The sequence below is a fragment of the Pteronotus mesoamericanus genome, unplaced genomic scaffold, assembly GCF_021234165.1.
Source record: "Pteronotus mesoamericanus isolate MK-2021 breed Mesoamerican mustached bat unplaced genomic scaffold, CSHL_Meso_final contig_347, whole genome shotgun sequence".
Taxonomy (NCBI): domain Eukaryota; kingdom Metazoa; phylum Chordata; class Mammalia; order Chiroptera; family Mormoopidae; genus Pteronotus; species Pteronotus mesoamericanus.
Window position 1 is genome coordinate 12,015,379 of NW_026555137.1, and position 18,970 is coordinate 12,034,348.

The 18,970-nt window shown below is 44.2% G+C and overlaps 1 protein-coding gene and 1 long non-coding RNA gene across 2 annotated transcripts in view; one reads left to right on the plus strand and one right to left on the minus strand.

Annotated features, from left to right (window-relative positions):
* Window positions 1–4,198: 4,198 nt before the first annotated feature.
* Window positions 4,199–6,157, plus strand: LOC129072890 (uncharacterized). The gene is made up of 3 exons (XR_008529397.1): window positions 4,199–4,487; window positions 4,835–4,881; window positions 5,857–6,157. It is a non-coding gene; the product is annotated as an uncharacterized LOC129072890 (long non-coding RNA).
* A 3,598-nt stretch (window positions 6,158–9,755) lies between these two features.
* CNST (consortin, connexin sorting protein) overlaps window positions 9,756–18,970 on the minus strand; it is a 62,763-nt gene continuing 53,548 nt past the window's right edge. Inside the window, exons 10-11 of the mRNA XM_054576678.1 lie at window positions 18,314–18,449; window positions 9,756–15,537 (exon numbers count right to left, since the gene is read on the minus strand). Coding sequence (XP_054432653.1) covers window positions 15,332–15,537; window positions 18,314–18,449 — 342 coding nt within the window. The 3' untranslated portion in view covers window positions 9,756–15,331. The remainder of the gene's footprint in view (window positions 15,538–18,313; window positions 18,450–18,970) is intronic.

Genomic DNA, 18,970 nt, shown 5'->3' on the forward strand with positions numbered 1-18,970 from the left:
CGGCCCAGCTCCGCGGCCCCTGCTGACATGAGCCCCTAACCCCATCACCTCGGTGCCCGACGCCTCCAGGACCCCAGTTCAGGGTCGGTGACACAGCTGTTAAATGTGGAGGCTCCCGTGGGGAAAAAACTGCCAGAGCTCCAGCCATTTGAGCTGCGACGTAAAAGGAATGGTGGTTCAGGAAATCCTCAAAATGCAAAAGAAATAATGGTTCTTGACAACTGTTAGTCACATAGTCAAAAACATTGATGTAAATAAACGATTGAACACTAAATAGAGAAATAAATGGGGAAGAGAGACAAATCGCCCAGTACAGAGCCTCTGCCAGGGGAGAAATCCAACTCTCCTTTGAACATAGGTGTTGCTTAGGAACTTTCAGAGTAGAATATGGCAAGAGGGGGAAGGGGATAACTTTACTGTTGAGAAACCTGTGAAACACCACTTTCAGCCAAATGTGCAAGGTGCACATCGTCGTTGATAAGCCGTGTTGATTGCACATAACCTGGAAGCGATGTGATAAGAATGACGTCATCTCTGCGGTCTTCCTCCGCAAAACTCATACCCTTTGTCTGCGGTGAATATTCTGCAAGATGCCTGACCGGGACTCCTCAGACTGTCAAGGTCGTCAGAAACAAGGACAGTCTAGAAACTGTCACAGACTGCGGGAGCCTAGGAGGACTATACGTAATGTAGTCGGAGGACTAAATGTAATGTAGTAGCCTTGAACAGAAAAAGGACATCAGAGAAAAGTGGTAAAGTCCGAATAAAAGTGTAGAGTTTAGTTAATAACAATGGCATAAGCACGCAGTACCCAATCATGCCACGCCGGACTTCTGACCTAAGATTCATTTTCTTTTTTTGTCATACAGATATCCAATGAGTCCATCAACATTTATTGAAATAAATAGATATATTTGAAATTTATTAAAAATGTGGCATTTAAAAAATGACAAGTTAACTGGGGTAATTTGAACAATAACTATTTCATGCTATTAAAGTGTTAATGTTATTTTTCTTAGGTGTGCTAATGGTATTGTGGTTAACTTTTCAAAAGTCTTATCTTTTAGAGATACAGTGAATTTTTTTTTTACAGATAAAATAATATGATGTCTCGGATGACTTCAGAATAATCCAGGATACATTCTGGCATCAAAAGCTAAAACATCTTTGCACCCCAACTATAGTAGTTATTTCTTCTAATCTGGATAAATTTGTTATGAAAATTAAAATATTTTCCAAATGAGTAAAGAGAAGTCATATGTCTAATCTAATAATACATATTTAGCCATGTTGACTCAAGCTAACCGTGTACCCACATCTAGCTGCCAGACACACTCCTGGTTTTGCCATCTGCTTCCTGCACATGTGAGTCGCCATCCACACAGCAGGGTGACTCGGAGTCATCAGGAAGACTGTGATTTTGTTGCCTGAAAGTGTTCCTCATTCCTGCTTGCCAAGAATATAGGCAGAAACACGAGGAATCAAGGTTTGGTCTCATCTAGACCCAGGCTTGCCAATCCCCCATGGGACATACTTCTAGACAGTCTAACGTTTATCTGACACTTATGGACATTCCAGGAAATGGTGAATTTTGCTAGTTTTTAGACCTTTGGACTGACTCCCTCTCCGCACCCCCGCCGCCCCCACATCCATGCACATACACAAATGTAAACTTTATTTCAAAAAGAGTTTTCATTAACTTTTTCTATAGTGTACATTTTCTCTGAACATTGTTTTCGCCAAGATCTTTCCTATATTCTAGTAAGAAAACAGCCCATTACTGTAAATTGGAACATTTTGAATAGTAAATATTTTGTAATTGCAAATAAAGATTATGCAACTTATTGAACAATGTGATAAGTACATTGGCACATAATATGTCCCAGAGGTAAGGGCTGGGATTCTTAATTTAATGACAATGATTCAGTTGCCACTGTTGTTTTATGCACACAAAGTTCTTCATAGAAAAAGGAAATATTTCATTGTGGTATGGATACTCTGACCTCTGTTTACACATGTCTAAGCCCCATATACTGTCCTTTAACACTTTGAGTTTTATTTCCAAGGTCCTCAAGTCTCTTTCTGGCTCTCACCTTCTGTGAGAAATGGTCCTTGACTTCATCACGAAGCAGTTTCCTCAGAAACAGCTCTTACGTTCGCCGCTAGATGGTGCTCTTCGGTTCCTCTTGCCCCAAAGCCGCAGGTTTTGATTGACACGTGTGCTCCCAGGATGGAAGCACCCTGGGCATTCTCATGATAATGCCTCCCATGGTTCTGGCTATAAATAGTGTCTCTGCACCCCACAGCCTTAGCCTAAGCCGTGTTTGAATCCCATGGGAGCCACTCAGGAGACAAACAATCTGTGTTTCACTCTCTTCCTGAGAGCATTCTCATAAAAATCAGCATTTTTACACCAGCAGAAACGTGTCGAGTGTAAGAGTCTCACTAGCCTTTCCCTTGTTTTTAAATGTGCTACCACATAAAGGACGCTTATGGGACATAGGAATATGATGTAAACATGGCAAGCCACAGTTGCCATTCCTGTTACAGACGCTTCTTCTGAGCCTGTCCATTTGTCAAGTCATGTGTGTCTGTGGCAGGAGCCAGGTTGGCTTGCCCTGCCCTCATCCCAGGGGGTCTCCTAGCATTGTGAAACCCCATAAAAACATTTAGTAATATTGAGCAATCGATATCAACATGGAAGAGGTTTGTTTGTCTTCTTGGTGCTTGTCTCCTCTCTGAAGTACCCAGGGTCAGGTAGTGTCTGGAATGCAGGAGGTCGTGAGAGGTAAAGCTGGAAGGGGAGAGAAGAGATAGAAGGAAAAGAAGAGAGGCTTCAAGGTGCCCTCCCCACATTGTGGCCTGAGCACAGGGTGGAAGGTTATCTAAAGGGAACTGTAGAGTCATATTTGCACCATCATTTAGCCCTTGAGTGTGTCCTTGGTCATCAGTGGATAAGAACGAGTTCTAAGTGCCCTGCCAGGAGTATACAGGCTTAATAACAAGGAGTAAGTGCCATCCTCCTTGGTGAACACCATTCTACCAGACCCCTGTCCTGCAAGTTGCCTATCCAGCCATACTCCTCAGAATCAAGGCAGAGAAACTGATGTTGATTGGCAAGACCCCGGTAAGCCACCATCAAACATGTTATCTTGAGGCCCAAACATCCACATTGGATTGATCCATTTGTATCTATGAGCTCAGTAAGGATAAGAGTAGGCATGAGGGGGGGTGATGTCTGCAAGGTGGGACATAGGCTGTTCACCACTTCACACCCCCCCCCCCCTTCTATGGCCATACTCAGACAGGGACGCATATTCATAGCTTCCTCTAACTGCTCAGCTGAGTCCCCAGTCTAGCCCTCTGGGAAGCAAGGCTGGAGACACCCAGCAGCCACAGAGAACAGCCTATGGCCCCTCCCAGGCAGGATGCCAAGCCAGTGGCTCTGACCCACTGTCTGCACAGCCTCTGCCCCCACCTGAGCAGGGAGCCCAGATAGTGACCCTACCTGACCTCTGAGCCCAGTCTCAAGCCCCAGCCAACTGTGGCGCACAGGTGGAGGCCCGACCTGACCAGAAAGCGCAGCCAGCAAGCTTACCCAGCAATGGAGCCAATGGTCTGCCTGATCCAGAAGCCCGGCCTGCGGCCCCAGCCAAGCCGAACGCAGGGCAGCCGGCAGTGTCTGTCACCCAGCCGGGGAGCACAGTTTGAGACCCCACCCCTCCAGGGACTTCTGCAGAGCTTCACCCGGTCACACCCCCGCCCCGCCTCCAGGACCCGAATCCCTGAGCCCAGCCTGATGAGGTTCCTCGGGTACCCACCAGGTGGCGCTGCGAAAGGCCACCCACCTCACCTAAGCACCCAGCACATCCCCCAGCCTGGTTCTCCATTAAGTGCCCTGGTTTATTCATTGATTTTTTTGTCTCTTGAAACAAACATTTGCTAAGTGCTACCAGGAGCCAATACATGGAAACTGATAATCATTAATTAATGCTATCACGTGACCACCTACAGCTGCTTTCTCAGCAGCCACCAAGCCGACGGATGGAGCTGGGTCGGGGAGAGTGAGGAGGCGCTTCGTGGGGAAGGTCCTGGGGAAGGAGTAGGTGGTCTGCGTAGGTAGGAATACAGGGAGGCTTCCCCGGGGGAGCGGCCGCTGCCTCAAGTTGGCACCGGCGTGGCGAGGGCAGTGGCAGGAGTGGCCGGAGCCTCTCCAGGCCTCGCTCTCCTCATCTGTAAAGCGAGGGGCGTGCTCTCAGGAGGCCCAGGGGCTGGCTCCGCGTGGACCCCACACCCTTCAAAAGCCCGCACGCGCGGGTTGGCCTTCCCGGGGCATAAAGAGAGGAGCCCAGGACCCGCTGCAAGGTGGGAGGGGAAAGCCAAGATCAGCGGATGGACTGGCCCGCACTTAAATCCAGCGGCTCCTGCAGTGACCTGGGAAAGCCACCTAGTGCCTCTGACTTCCAGTTTCCTCTGCTAGTAGATGGGTGAGGATATTTATTTTCATTTGGGAGGACGTATTCTGCCCGGCGATAGAGCCGGGAGACCTGTGTTCAAGTTCTGGCTCAGCCACTTACTAATTGCATGTCCTCCGAAGCCAGCGAATCTCAATCAGTTTCTTTATTGTTAATAATGTAGATATAAAATCCACCTCACAGGATTAATGTAAACTTAACATGATGTTTTAAACGCTGGGCCTAGGACATAGTGGGTGCTCAGTGACTTGCTTTTCCCTCTTAACTTACCCAGCACTTCTGCCAGAAGTATGATTTAACAATATATCCTGTTTTGTATTGGCTTACAAGTGTTCTATTTGTTGGCCTTGTCTCTACAGCTTCTTAAGGTCAAGCTCGTGTTGTCTAGCACTTTGCCCAGAACTCAGTAAGCACAGAATAAACAAATCTCCGGGCCAAGTACCAAGCAGGAATACCCAGACTTTGGAACTTTCCAGCCAGTATTTGAGGAGCCACTATGTTCAGGCTTATAAACTCTGAAACTATTCAAGACTTAAACTTTCTCTATTACAATGTTCTATCATAGAAGATGCTCTGGGATCACAGAGCAATTCTGGGGCTCCTACTACTAACAACAACAAAATAGGTGCTCTTTATTGAATGTCTCCTGAGTGCCAGACAATGGGCTTTACCTGTGTTGCCTAATTTAATCCTCATAACAGGCATGATTTATTATGATCCTTATTCTACAGATAAGGAAACAGGTTCAGAGAGGTTAAGTAACAAGCTGAGTGCCACACAGCTAATAAGTGGGACAACTGGGATGTAAGTCCAGGTCTTTCTGATGCCAGAGCTCTTGCCCACGGTTCTTCTGCCATCCTGCCTCCCAAGTAATTTGACGTGCATGCAAGTGCCTCCCAGAGTGCCTGGCATGTAATAGGTGCTCAGTAAAAGTTGGCTCTCTTCCTTCAGTTAAAAAGGTGTATACACTGAGTCTAGGATGGGACAGGCCCTGTAGTGAACAGGGTGGTACAAAACCTTGTCCCCACCCTTGGTGATACACTATCCAGTCATGAGTTTTCATGGGCTGAGGAAACCCTCAGAAGCCTGGGGATTTTCCAGCTGAGCACCTGGAAGGGAAGGCTTCTTTCAGGGAAGATGTGAGAAGGCGGACATTGCAGTCGCTCATCCAAGCGTGCAGTGCCTCCTGTGATAGCGCCATCCTCAGGCACAACATTCCCAGGAGGCCTCGTTCCCCAGGGAGCAGACAGGAGAGCCAGGAGATGGCAGAAGGGTCTGTCAAAGGCTTGGGAGCTGTCCTTGGCACCCTCAGAGGCAGATACATCTGTGCTTCTTCCCCACCCCTGAGACCCACAGCCTGTGACCCATATGCTGCTCTTAGGAATCCCTTCTTCAGAGGAAAAGAAGCGAGCCTGCCACAGAGCTTATTTATGAAACAAACGCAGAGCTATTTGGAGCAACCGTCTCCAGGAACCCCTCCAGCCCACCCTGTGTCACAGGCATCAAGCCTGCGGGGAGGAGGCGTCTGGAAGGTGAACCTGCACACAGGGCGGTGTGAGAGGAGCTCCCCCTTTGCTTCTTGTTCCTCCACCCGCCTGAGGAGGGAAAACTGAAGACGCAAGAGAGAGCAGAGGAGGAGACTAAGCATTTTCTTTTCAATTAACTATGTTCTGACCACACAATAAAGGTAAAATCCCCAAGTCGTCTGGCTTTTGTTTTGGTATCAGCCTAGCTGCCCAGGGTCGTCATGGAAACCAGCAGACACTCCCAGTGTTGAGAACAGAACCTGAACTTAACTCTGGTGCGAGCCTTTTAAAAATAGAAACTGTCTTGAATCTGGGTGAACAGGCCTCAAAGTTTTGCCTTTGCCTAGTTTGGAAATGTTCCTCTTTCTCTTCACTGGCTACGCAGAATCGAATAATGCAGCCAGAATTGGTTCTGGTGAAGTCTAGAAAATGGTATATCTGAGTTCTTTTCAGTTGCCAGAGGCAGAAACCCAAGTAGCCAAGGTTGGGAATGAGAAACCAGGGCGGTGATGGGCTGGGGGGTGTATTAGCTTCTATAGGGGGAAAGGACAAAGCTGTCAGAGCTCAAAGATGGCATTAGGGGGTCTCTGTCAGGCTTGCATTTTGTGATATTTTTTGTTTACCATTTCCATATTTCCTATTGACATTTATTGTTATTTAAATAATCGATCTCTGAAGTATTTATGCCTCACTAGACTGAGTGGTGAGATGGGAAAAAAAGTTATATGCACACTCTCATCAATATGTATGACTTCTAAAATTCTATTATCTTTTATTGCTTTCCCCTCAATTCTTACTTGCTTTTTCTTCGGACAAATCCAGGATGCTTTGCCGACGTTCAGGCAAACGTGGCATTTTCTGTCTCCCATATTTGAATGCCCAGTGGCCGGGGAGCTCAGGGGTGGCCACCTCCGGGGACACACGGAGCTCGGTCTGCACATGGTGCCTGGCACCTGCGCACACGGCTGTGGCTCTGTGGGGACTGGCCTCGCCTGCTCCTCCACCCTCCTCTTCCTTCCCTTTGGCCAATTCATCACTCTGCACAGAAGGGAAGAGACCGGATGGATTTGGGCCACAGCTAACACTAATACACTTCTCTTTACGAGGAATCATTTTTAACAGGAAATGGGGGTTGCTGTCCCGAAGAGGTCAGAGAAGGTGAAAGCTGCCATACTGAGCAACGGGTCTCACAGACTGAAGAGAAAAAGGCCGAGGGGCTGGCAGTTGCCAGGGGAAAGCGGTGGCCCCCGAAGCCAAGCCCGGGAATGCACCCCAAACTAAAAGCCGTCTTCCGTGGTAGAGGAGGAAGTGAATAATTTAGTTTCAGCCAGGCACAGCCAGTAATCTTCTGCCTGGAACCAGGCCTGAATAAAAGCAAGATGGCCTACGAGCGAAACAAAATGGGTTTACAGGCCCAGTCTCGTAATTGTGTTATTAGTGCTGCTCTCTGAACACGGGGAGTGAAACACAGTTTTGCGAATTTGGATCTTCAGTGTGTTGGGCACTATAGGACACATGGCACACAGGGGAAGCACTAAATTAATCTTTTGCATTCTAAGCTCTGATTACATTCTTTTGTGAAAGAGTGAAAACATTTAAAAATGCCCGAGGCTCAGAGTTTTAAGTACCACAAACGCCCACAAGTTCTGGCCACATTCCGCCCCTTCGCAGGGGCGTTGGTCCCCAGCAGCCCTGATGCTGACGTCGGTTGACAGGCACAGGACAGGGCAGCGGCTCAGGAAATGTGGGAGTGGGAGCTGAACTGCTCCCCAGAGCCCCTTGTGTCTGATCCGGGCTGGCGGCTTCTCTTGCCCTGATGAGCGCCGCCCCCTCCCTTCCGCCTCCGGCCCCCCACCCCCACCCCGGTCCTCAGTAATCTGTGCCACAAGACTGCCAGATTTAGCAAGAGAAATATAGGATACCCAGTTAAATGCGAACTTCAGGTAAACATCAAGTGTTGTTTTTCGGTATAAGCACGTCTCACGCAATAACTGGGCATGCTGTTACTTCGCCTGGCTCCTAGGCAGCAAGGGCGCGCACGGGGTCCGCCAGGGAAGGCCTCGGCCTCCCTCCTGGCTCCCCCAGGGTCGCCCGCAGAAGCGCACGATGCTGCACACCAACTGCCCGAGTGCCTGGAGGCTGCAGGTATGAATGGTTTCTGCGGTCCTTTCTGTGTGTAAGACCCAGAGTAGCAGCGATCTGGGTGACACAGCTGCAGGTAACAGAAGCGCAGTAAGGGGACACAGCACCCCCCTTCCGCGCCCCTCCCGGGGAATTCGTCTGTAGCTACTTCCGGCTTCTGGTTTAGAAGGGAAGACCCTTTCACGAACCCTGTTGATCCTGACCCTACGAGGGTCACTGAACCACCTCCATCCCAGCTCCATTTCTGACACAATAGACCAAACCAGACAGTGCCTACGCTGACTTCCTGTTAAGTCTAAAAGGACGTGATTTTAAACAGCCAGGCCATGTTTACACAAGATCTGTTGTGTAGCTCTTGATTTGCAGGGGATAGGCCCTTTCGCGAGCCCCCTCATGTAAGGAACCACCTGTGGCAGCCCCTCCTCAAGCAGGGGGTTTGGGCCCAGTGGATCAATGAGTACATTCCACCTCTTAGCTTCACATGCATCTTCAAAGAACTCCCATCCAAGCTAATCCAACTATTGCATCGACGCACCAAATGCAGACATCTGAGTTCTTTTCTCAATGATGGAAGTAGCATGCTTCTGGATATTCAAAGAACCAGCATATTTTAAAGTTTCAACTTGTCTTAGAAATTACATAGGCGAGAAAATTGAAGTGTCAAGAGAAGGCTAGGCAGCTAGTTCATGTGACCTCCTTCCTTGTCAGGGTTTCCAAGGCAGGGACTGCCTCTCTCCCTTGGCTCTTCTGTACCAAAGAACTATCCTGTATCCTCAGTGTTCCCTCCAGAGTCGACCAAACTACTCCTCCCAGCCAGTTGTTTTCTCAATTAAAAAAAAAAAAGACATAGGAAAAAAAAGCAAACTGACTATATTTAGGTACTTGTAGACCAAATTCATTCTCAGACCAGACACTTAGGCAAGAGTTTTTTTTTTCCTTCTTTGCTCGGTTTGCTCAGGTCTTACCAACCCCCAATCTTGTCCTTGGAAAACAAGCAGCAGCCATTTATGGGCTGTTGTCATTCCAATGAATGATGTGAGCCTGCTCTGCTCCCTAAGTGCATATCTCCTTCCTGACCCGTGATCTGAGGCAATTACGAAAAGCAATAAACATCACAAAACCTCACATTTGATCAATGCATTCCGGTCAGAAGCAGATCAGGTTGTCCTTACAGAGTATCTATAATTAGATTGGGCTTGGAATTTGGACGGCTGCATTGAATGAAAAAAAAGAAAGGCATAGATTTAAATCGCCATCTCAACTTTTCAGAAGGATCTAGAAGGATGACAAAGCTGTGAACAAAATTAGGACTGAAATTGAGGCATTGGGAACCAAGTTACCTTGCCTCAACGCTGTTCAGTAGCTGGTTGAGTAGTTAAGTCATGTACAAATGAGGGGTGGTCCTTGGAGGTCACCATTTTTCCGTAACACAATTAAGCAACAACAGTGAAAGGGAATAAGGCATTGTTTCACACATTAGGATTCCCTTGCCCCTCCCAAGACCTTGAGATGTCATGAAGCTACAAGCTGAACTCTTTTTAAAAAATAACAATTTTATTGAGGTATAATTTATGTACATAACTGCATCTAAACAAAGTGCACAACTCAATGCATTTTGAAAATGTATGTACCCGTGAAATTACAACTGCCATCAAGATCCATTTCTGTCAATCCCCAAAGTTGCCCACGACGGACCTCCCACTATCCTTTGTCCCTCAGGGAACCGCTGATCTCTTTGTCACTATAAATAATTTTGCATTTTCTAACATTTTATGTAAATGGAAACACACAATAGGTATTCTTTTGTTTCTGGTTTCTTTCACCCAGAATGATTATTTTGAGATTAATTCATGTCATTTATGCATCCATAGTTTGTTCTTTTTTATTGCTGAATAGGTGCCTATTGTAATAATGGGGGAGTGGGGTGTTTCCATTTTTTGACTATTATGGATAAAGCAAGGAGTGGAATTCCTGGGTCATGCAGTAGATGCATACTTAAATTTGTGAGAAACTGCCAAGCTGTTTGCCAGAGTGGTGGTATTATTTCATATTCTCACTACTTGTGTGTGGGAAATTGGTTGTTTCATATCCTCACCAACACTTGGTGGAGTGTTTTTTTTGTGTATGTGCACACGTATGCGGTAAAATATGTGTAACATGAAAGTAGCCATTAAAAAAATATTTTATTTTTAGAGAGAAGGGAGGGAGGAAGAGAGGGAGAAAAACATCAATGTGAGAGGGAAACATCTATCTGCTGCCTCTTGTATGCACCTCTTCTGGGGACTGAACCTGCAACCCAGTCATGTGCCCTGGCTCGAAATCGAACTTGCAACCTTTTGCTTTGTGGGACGATGCCCAACCCACTGAGCCACACTGGTCAGGGCAACCACTGTTAAGTGTATAATTTAGTGGTATTAAGTACATTCACAGTGTTGTGTAACCAATACCACCATACTTTATTTTCAAAACTTTACATATCTTCTTTAGAGAAATGTGTACCCAAGTCCTTTGTGCATTTTTACATTGGTTTGTTTTCTTTTTGTTGAGTTCTAGAATTTTTTTTGTATATTCTGGATATGAATGAATCCCTTATCAAATGTTTAATTTCCAAATATTTTCTCCCATTCTGTTGTCTTTTTATTTTCTTGATAATTTCCTTTGATCCATAAATTTTTTAAAGTTTTGATAAAGTCTAATTTTTTTCTTTTGCTGCTTGTGTTTCTGGTGTCCTATTTAAGAATCCATTGCCAAATCCGTTGTCTTGAAGATTTACCCTTATGTTTTCTTTTAAGAACTTTATGGACTTAGTTAATAGTTAGGTTGTCAACCCATTTTGCATTAACTTTGTATAAGGTTAGGGGTCTAATGCCATTTTTTTGCATGTGGACATCCAGTTGTCCAAATACAGTTTGTTTGAGAGTATTCTTTCTCCATTGAATATACCTGGCACCCTCATCAAAAATCAAACAGCCAAAGACATGTGGGCTTAATTGTGGACTCTGAACTCTGTATCATTGGTTAGTCTGTATGTCTGCCTCTATGCTAGTAACACAGTTTTGACTACAACAGCTTTGTAGAAAGTTTTGAAATTGAGAAATGTGAGTCCTCCAATTCTGTCTTTTTTCAAGACTGTTTTGGCTACTTAGGTCCCCTTGCAATACTACATAAATTTGATGATCAGTTTTTCCACTTCTGCAAAAAGAAAAAAAAAAGGCTACTGGAATTTTGGTAGGGTCTGCTTGAATCTATAGATCTCTTTGGGAGTACTGACATTTTAACAAAAAAAGGTGGGGCAAAAGTACATTTACAGTTCTAATGGAAAAATACAATGATTAATACTAATACAAGAATAAACTATTTTGCATATTCACAACTGTAAACTGACTTTTGCCCCAACCCTATATTGTCTTCCTATCCATGAACACAGGATAGTTTTCCATTTATTCAGATATTCTTTAGTTTCTTTCAGCAATGTTTTGTAGTTGCTGTTCAGTGTACCAGTCTTCACCTTTGTTAAATTTATTCCTAAGTATTTCATTCTTTCAGATACTATTATGAACGGAATTGCGTTCTTAATTTCCTTCCCAGCCTGTTAGTTGCTGTTTAGAAACACAGCCGACTTTTGTGTGTTGCTCTCGTGCCTTACGACTTTGCTGGCTTCACGTATTAACTTTGGTAGCTTTCCTGTCATTCTTTGGTATTATATAGAGATAGATGGTCCCCGACTTAACGACAGCTCGGCATACGATTTTCTTGACTTTATAATGGTGTGAAAGTGATACACGTTCAGGAGAAACTGTACTTCGGATTTTGGATTTGATCTTTTTGGGGGCTAGCGACATACCCTGTGGTGCTCGGTGCATAGCGACCCTTCGTGATGCTGGGCAGCAGCGGCAGCAGCTGTAGCTGCTACTCAGCCACCCAGGCAAGAGGGTGAACAGCTGATGCTCCCGAGTAGTGGCAGATGCAGTTCCAACTTATATTTTCAACATACGATGGGTTTCTTGCAATGTAAACCCACCATAAGCCAAGGAGAATCACATATATACGTGGGTGTATGTGTACATAAGTATATTATATGAATATTTCTTCCAATCTTCAGCTTGCTTATTAATTTTCTTAACCTGTTTCTCAAAGAACACAAGTTCCTAAAGTCCAGTTAATCAATTTCTTTTATGATGGGTGCATTTTGTTCTATAAGAAATCTTTGCTTACCCATAGGTTGCAAACATTTTCTCCTGCTTTCTTTTAGAAGTTTCAGTTTTACATTTAGATTCATTTTTCCAAGTTAACGTTTATGTGTTATGTGAGGTAAAGGCCTAAATCTGTTTTACTCCCAGCGGGCTGCGCAGTTCGCTGTCCAGCATCGGTTGCGCCCGCCTCCCAGCCTCCAGGAGGACCAATTTATGCCTGCCCTTCCAAGCTAAGGCCTGCCTTCAAATGTCAAGTCCTCTCAGCATAACACACAAATCCACCACTAATGGTGCCTTTTACCATTAAGTACTCCTCCTAGGCGATTCTGATTTTTATACCTAAAGAAACAAATTTTTAGAGCAAATTCCAGTTATTACGTCAGGCAGACAGGGTGGGTGTTTCAGAAGCAGGGGAGCCTTTACCAGGGACCTATTTGACCTCCCAAAAAAGATGGCTGTCTACTCGTGGGGCCAGATCAACTTCCAAAGGTATTTTACTTTCACTTATATAAAGTAGTTTTTGTCAACACCCAAGGATTCAGATAAGTTCTCTGAGACACTTTGTTGGTGTTGATCTTAAATTACAAGTTTGGCCTGTACCCTCCAACACAGTTCTTAAGGAAGATTAGTTTCCAACAGTTGTCTGAACTTTCACATGGCAGAAAAAAAATTACATTATAGTAAAGCTGGATGAATTTTTAATGTGTGAGATAACAATTCTTTCATCACCAGATGGAACTGCTCCAATTCATGCAATAAATGACTATTACATTTAGTAAATGTTGACCTAATTTGTCTAGTTGGGGTTTTCATGCCATTTTAAGTCGAGACAGCGGTGCGCTCCTGAACTCCCCTCGCCCTCCCTGGGAAGCAGTGACGACACACATGGTTCCTCTGAGACTCGGCTGGGCCCCGAGGACCAAGGGATTCCCTCCATCCTTTCCGCTCAGTGTCGAGGGAAACCTTCAGTGTGAGAAGCAGTGGTTCTGGTGCCTCTGGGCACATAAACACTGCCGTTTACTTAGCGCTTTGACAGCGACCTAACGTGGGGAGAACAAGAGGGAAGTTTTGATTTATCTTGACATAGAAGTGGCAGGAATCAGACTCACCAAATTCCCCTGACTAGAAATCAAGAGGGGCAAACAGAAGAGGTTTGCCTGTGACAGGGACGTCCCTTGCAGGGGACTTTGTGAATGTCTTTTATAGACCCACAGCCAGCAGGGCTGTTGACATTTACATATTTTACATACACTTTGAATACAAATTCTTAAAATTTATAATAGAACATTAAAATAATCTTCTAATAAAATCAGCCTTAGGTATGAGGAATCTAAATTTCAGTATCTTGTACACTCCTAAATAAATATCTTTGATCTATAATCCTGGAAAATATTACAGTTTATGGTGACATGAGACAAATCAAATAGTATTGTAAGTGAAAATAAAACAATTTAAAAATAAGCCTAAAACCAGGAGGACCTGAATTAATAGAAAATCAAAATGCTAAGTACATAGTAATCAAATATCTACATTGGGATAACTGAATGCATGCTCAACAACATACTTTTGACATATAGAAAAAGCCCTTTAAAATTCATATAATCTAAATAAATAAGCAGAAACACAAAGGGAGGTACTGTACCAGCCAGTAACAACTAGAAAGAAATTTCCCCTTTTTCTTTTAAATGACCCTAACAGAAAAACATGAGATAATGATCACTTGCTAAAAAACTATAATTCATGTGTTTTGTTTCTTTTAAAATGCAGCCAATGAGATAGAAAGCCAAACCAAAGCTTTCTAAATGTTAGGCCTTAGGAAAGGAAATGCCACCCAAATGACAGATTTAAACAAAAATCAGACATTTGCTTATTTAAGACATGATTGAATTTTCACCGACTCCATAATAGGTCTAAATCAAGCCCGTGATAAGAATGCACATTCAAACACTTGAATGCACAATCTGTTAATACTGAATTATATATGGTGATTTAATTTCACTTGCCAAAGTGTTTTTTTAACATAAGGCCAGAATTAAAGCAGGAACTAATATTTTCTCTTTGTATTTTAGTTCTTAGATTCTCAGAACATAATAGGTGCTCAATAAGTGTTTGCTGAGTTGAGTCCAGCATCCATCATACTTTAAGAAGCATCAAATCCATGATAAAAGTGGTCGCCTGAGACTCAGAGGGAGCTCTTTACCCCTAGGCCTGTGATTCATTTCTGGTTAGTTAATCTAGTTAATTGTTGCAGATCTGTCACAGTGTCTCATTTCAGGGCCAAGACTTCTACAGCTCATTTGTTCCACAGTTAAACCAACCATCTTTAAGGATTTGTGCCTGCACATCCATAGTCAAGTTAAAAGAATAAAGATAACTTTCATTATTTTGTGTTGGGTATTTGCTTATGATTAACTGTCTCAACTGTAGAGACAGTTAATCATAAGCAAATGATCGGAAACACACGCATGCACACACGCACATACAACCATCTCACAAATGGAGAACAGCATCTGGAAAGAGCCTAAATTACATCGCTCCCAAGGTTAACGAAAAAAGACATCGAAACCGTAGGTAACTCTTTCGGTCATACACAACTTATTGCACGATGGCTGGAAGCAATGTCTTTGGACCAACGTAAACCAAGAGTGTCCTTTAGCCGTTAGCTTGGAAAGAGAGCTAAAAACGGGTGGCTCCAACACTGCCCTGTTTAACTCTGCTCAGCGCAGCTCATTATTCTGGGAAGCAGTGAGGAGGAGAGGGACAGCTCTCCAAAGACCACCTCTCCGTCCACAGGGCTCTCAGCTCAACCTCTGCCTCACCACAGAGGCGACTCGAAGAGGCCCTCCGGACCGCCATCTCAAGTCGCTGTTTCTGATGTCCACGGTTCCTCACTGGGGGGAGGGGCGCACGTGACACAACTCCTAAAATAAAAGCCGCCGAGACAGTCTCTCTCTTCGATTCTCGCTGCCAGCGCGCGTGTCCGCCTTGCACGCTGCTAGGAGAGGTAGACCCAGTGTTTCAGTTCTGCCACGCCCTGCAGTAGCTTGGTGTAATAGAAGTCCACGTTGTCTGCAAAGTCTGTACAAACGGGTGACTCCATGTCACCAAAAGCACAGTATAATGCAGTTCCTCCGACGCTAAGGAAAACCGTTGCTAGGCACAGCAAGACCAGCAAGATGCAGGAGCCGCCTCCAACCTCATCTACAAACGTGAGAACAGAGAGAGGTTAAACTGACACAGCAAGGAAATCCGAGTGCCCGCTGTCTTTACTACATGTCTCACTATAAGTCTGCTGGGGACAGGTGTCATTGACAGAAAGCTAGAGCGCCTGTGACTCTACGAGGACCTATGTATCGGTCACCACAGAGATACACACTCAGGGAGCCTGTCAATGCTCCATTTAAAACCAGCTCATTTAAACAGTGAGTATGATCATTTCCATAAAAAAAGAAGGAAAAAGGCAATACTTTTTTGGTAGCATTATTTTAGAATACAAATTAAAAACCTCACTAGTATAATATCTTTGGAGTTTATATCATGGGACCACCTGAGAGCAAAGTCAATTTGATATTAAACAATAAAAAATGACGTTGGGTGGGATCATTCTTGCATCTTAATAATAGTCAATTTCATTCTTATTATTTAGTGGAATAGTGAAGTTCAAGCTGGTACAGTGATTTCTTTTTATTTTGTTTAATAACTCTGGCAGGTTTGTTTTTAATAAAAATGTCCACATCAGTTTTCTGTATTGAAGAAATATAGAAAGTCTTAATAATTCCAGAATGAAATGCAGTTGGAGAGGAGCAAAAAGTTTTGTGATGAGCAGGATGAGGGTGTGCCAAACCTTCCTGGCAGGTAATTTAGCAGTAGCTATTAAAATGTTAAATTAATTTATCCGCAAGACTGGAACACGTCTGAGAGCGAAAGAGCATGTTAACTGAATCCAATGTGGGGTTAACAGGTGTAAACTAGGGCTGCCTCGGGCTGGCTGGTCCCCGTCACTTAGCCCAGCCAATCCGCTTTCAGGAATCAGCCCACAAATTCGCAAGACACCAGTATCATCTTAACGCAGCGTGTTCACTGCAATGAAGTTTGTTATAACAAGAAACTGAGAATAACTTACTTATTCCAGTTACAATGGAATAGTTAAATTATTATAGAATATTATAGAACAGTCACATAATGGAACACTATGCAGTTGTTTCACAGAATGAAGTGAATTCATATATTCTCTCATAGGAAGTTGTCCGAGATTGATAGCCAAATTAAAAAGTGACATAATAGTACATAATGAACCCATTTGTGTTAAAAAAGACACGTGTGTAAGTCTGTATATAACAGAATGTGCCTCCAAAGGATAAGAAGACACTTCAATACTTGGGGAAAACCCTGAAGGGAGGACTGAAGAAGTTATACTTTTTTACTTCCTTACTGTCCGAATTTTCTCATCATTAGCATAGGTTACTTTTGGGAGATTTTACGGTAGCATGTGAATACATTATTCCTGTGAAAATTCAAACACCAAGTTGAAGTCTAAGGGACTCTCCCTTTTTCTCTTAGCCGCTCACACCCCCCTCCCACCCAGAGGCAAATGCGGCTAATTTTGCTGTGTATCCTTCCAGATCAAACACAAATGGTTTTAGGGCTTTTGCAGAAATAGGATTCCCTTATTATGTTGGTCTGTGATTTACAAATTTACGGTTTAATTGATTTTATGTTAAATAGATTTAATAGTTTATATGTATATCTACAAACACATTTTTATACAAATGAATAAATAGGATCACATCTGTCACGTGTGTTTTTTTGTCAGTTGAGTATTTTTACCATCTTCTCCTCTTTTGGCAGGAATCCCCACCATCGCCTTATCGATGTTAATAATCTATGTATCTTTCCTTATTTTTCTTGATAACCATATATTTACACATAAAATTGGAATAAAGTTTCTTCAAGAACCTCCATTTTGTCTTAGCTACGCGCCCTGGAACAGTGTTTAGAGGTGCACTCCCCAATGCAGAAGCCACGGGGACAATGTGGCCGCTGGGCACAAGCTGAGAGGCTTGGCTTAAGATAAGGCGGCCGCTGAGTAAGACTGACCGGACTGTCAGCTCTAAGTCCAGGGCTCCTCCTGGCGAGTGGCAATTCTAGGCCCAGTAGTGCAGACAAAGCGGTAAGCACTGTATCTGGGGAGGAACGGGAGAGCTACAGGCAAGGAGCGAGGGCGAGTGAGGGGCGCGGGGGGCAGGTGATTCCCACGGCTCCTACCAGCTTTACAGCTGAAAAAACGTGGAAGCCCCCATCACTCTGTGTCATACTTAAAAAGTGCATCTACATTCTCGTGTTAATTCTGTAAACACGAGAAGCACACTCACTGGTTTTTGGCTCTATTTCTACTCCTTGTTTACCAAGGCCTTAGGTAAACCTAGCAACCACCTTATTAAGCCTAGGCCCAGGAGGAGAGTTGAACAAAGTAATGGTGTGAAACTGCTGCTCTTAAGAGATACTTCTTTCTATAGAGCCAAGAAGTCCCCGAAGAGAATATACTTGTAATCCATAAATGTTTTCCACACACACAAAATGGGAGTATTAACTGCTGCCGCTGAAAGAGGACAAAAATAGCAGACTCACTAAAAAACAAACCAAACCAAACCAAACTCAAAAATCACAACACTAAAGAAGGAAATGGAAATGAGTTCTGAGGATCGAGCCTGCCCATGGGATAGGAGGGTCATGGGTTGAATTTTGCCATTTGCCTACTTTGAACAAACAAAATGCTTAGGAATAATTCAAGAACTAACAGTTTAATTCTCTGTGTCTTTATAGGCGATTAAAAAAAAAAAAACAACAAGAAAACCAAACCAGGTCCACATGTTCTTTTACAAACTCTGCTACCTTTTGTCGTACAGCAGTTGGGTCCTCGGAGGACGCCAGGCACTGGCCCCGGGCCAGACTGGCGCCGGGCCGTGTCCTCACTCACCTTGATCCAAGTGGTCGTCTATTTCCTGGAACCGCACTCTCCGCTTGGACGGCTTCTGCTGCATCGGGGCAGGACGGTCGCCCACGGCATCGCTCCTCTTCTTCAGTATCGAGACCAGCCCTTCAGCGGGCGCAACCTGCCGGGCAGCAGAAGGAAGCGTGTGTTAAATGATGGTGGCACGTATTGGCGGTATTTCACAGGGACTGGTAACAAGGCTAAGTTAGTTCAATGGGTGTTTTAATTCCTATTGAAAATCACAACCATCACAATCTAACAGAATAATACTTTCACTTCTATGTAGACGGCTGCCAAACACACGTCTACAACTGCTTTTCTGAAGCCCCGCGCAGCCCCAGGCCCAGGCAGTGTGACAAAGGACAAGGGCTGGAAGCCAAGCCTCCTTTAATGGCCTTGCTGCCCCCTTTCCCTGGGAAGTAACCTGTGAAATGGTCACTTATGATCTCTCTTTGTTCAGCTATTAGTGCTGGGCTTTGCTTTGTAATAGAGGCTGATAATCTACCACTGCTTTTGCCGTTTATCAGCAATTTTAAAGAAATAAACACGTGAGATTTAAAATATATTTGATAACAATTAAAAAAATATTTATTTATTTATTTTCAGAGAGAGGGGAGGGGAGGGAGAAAGAGAGGGAGAGAA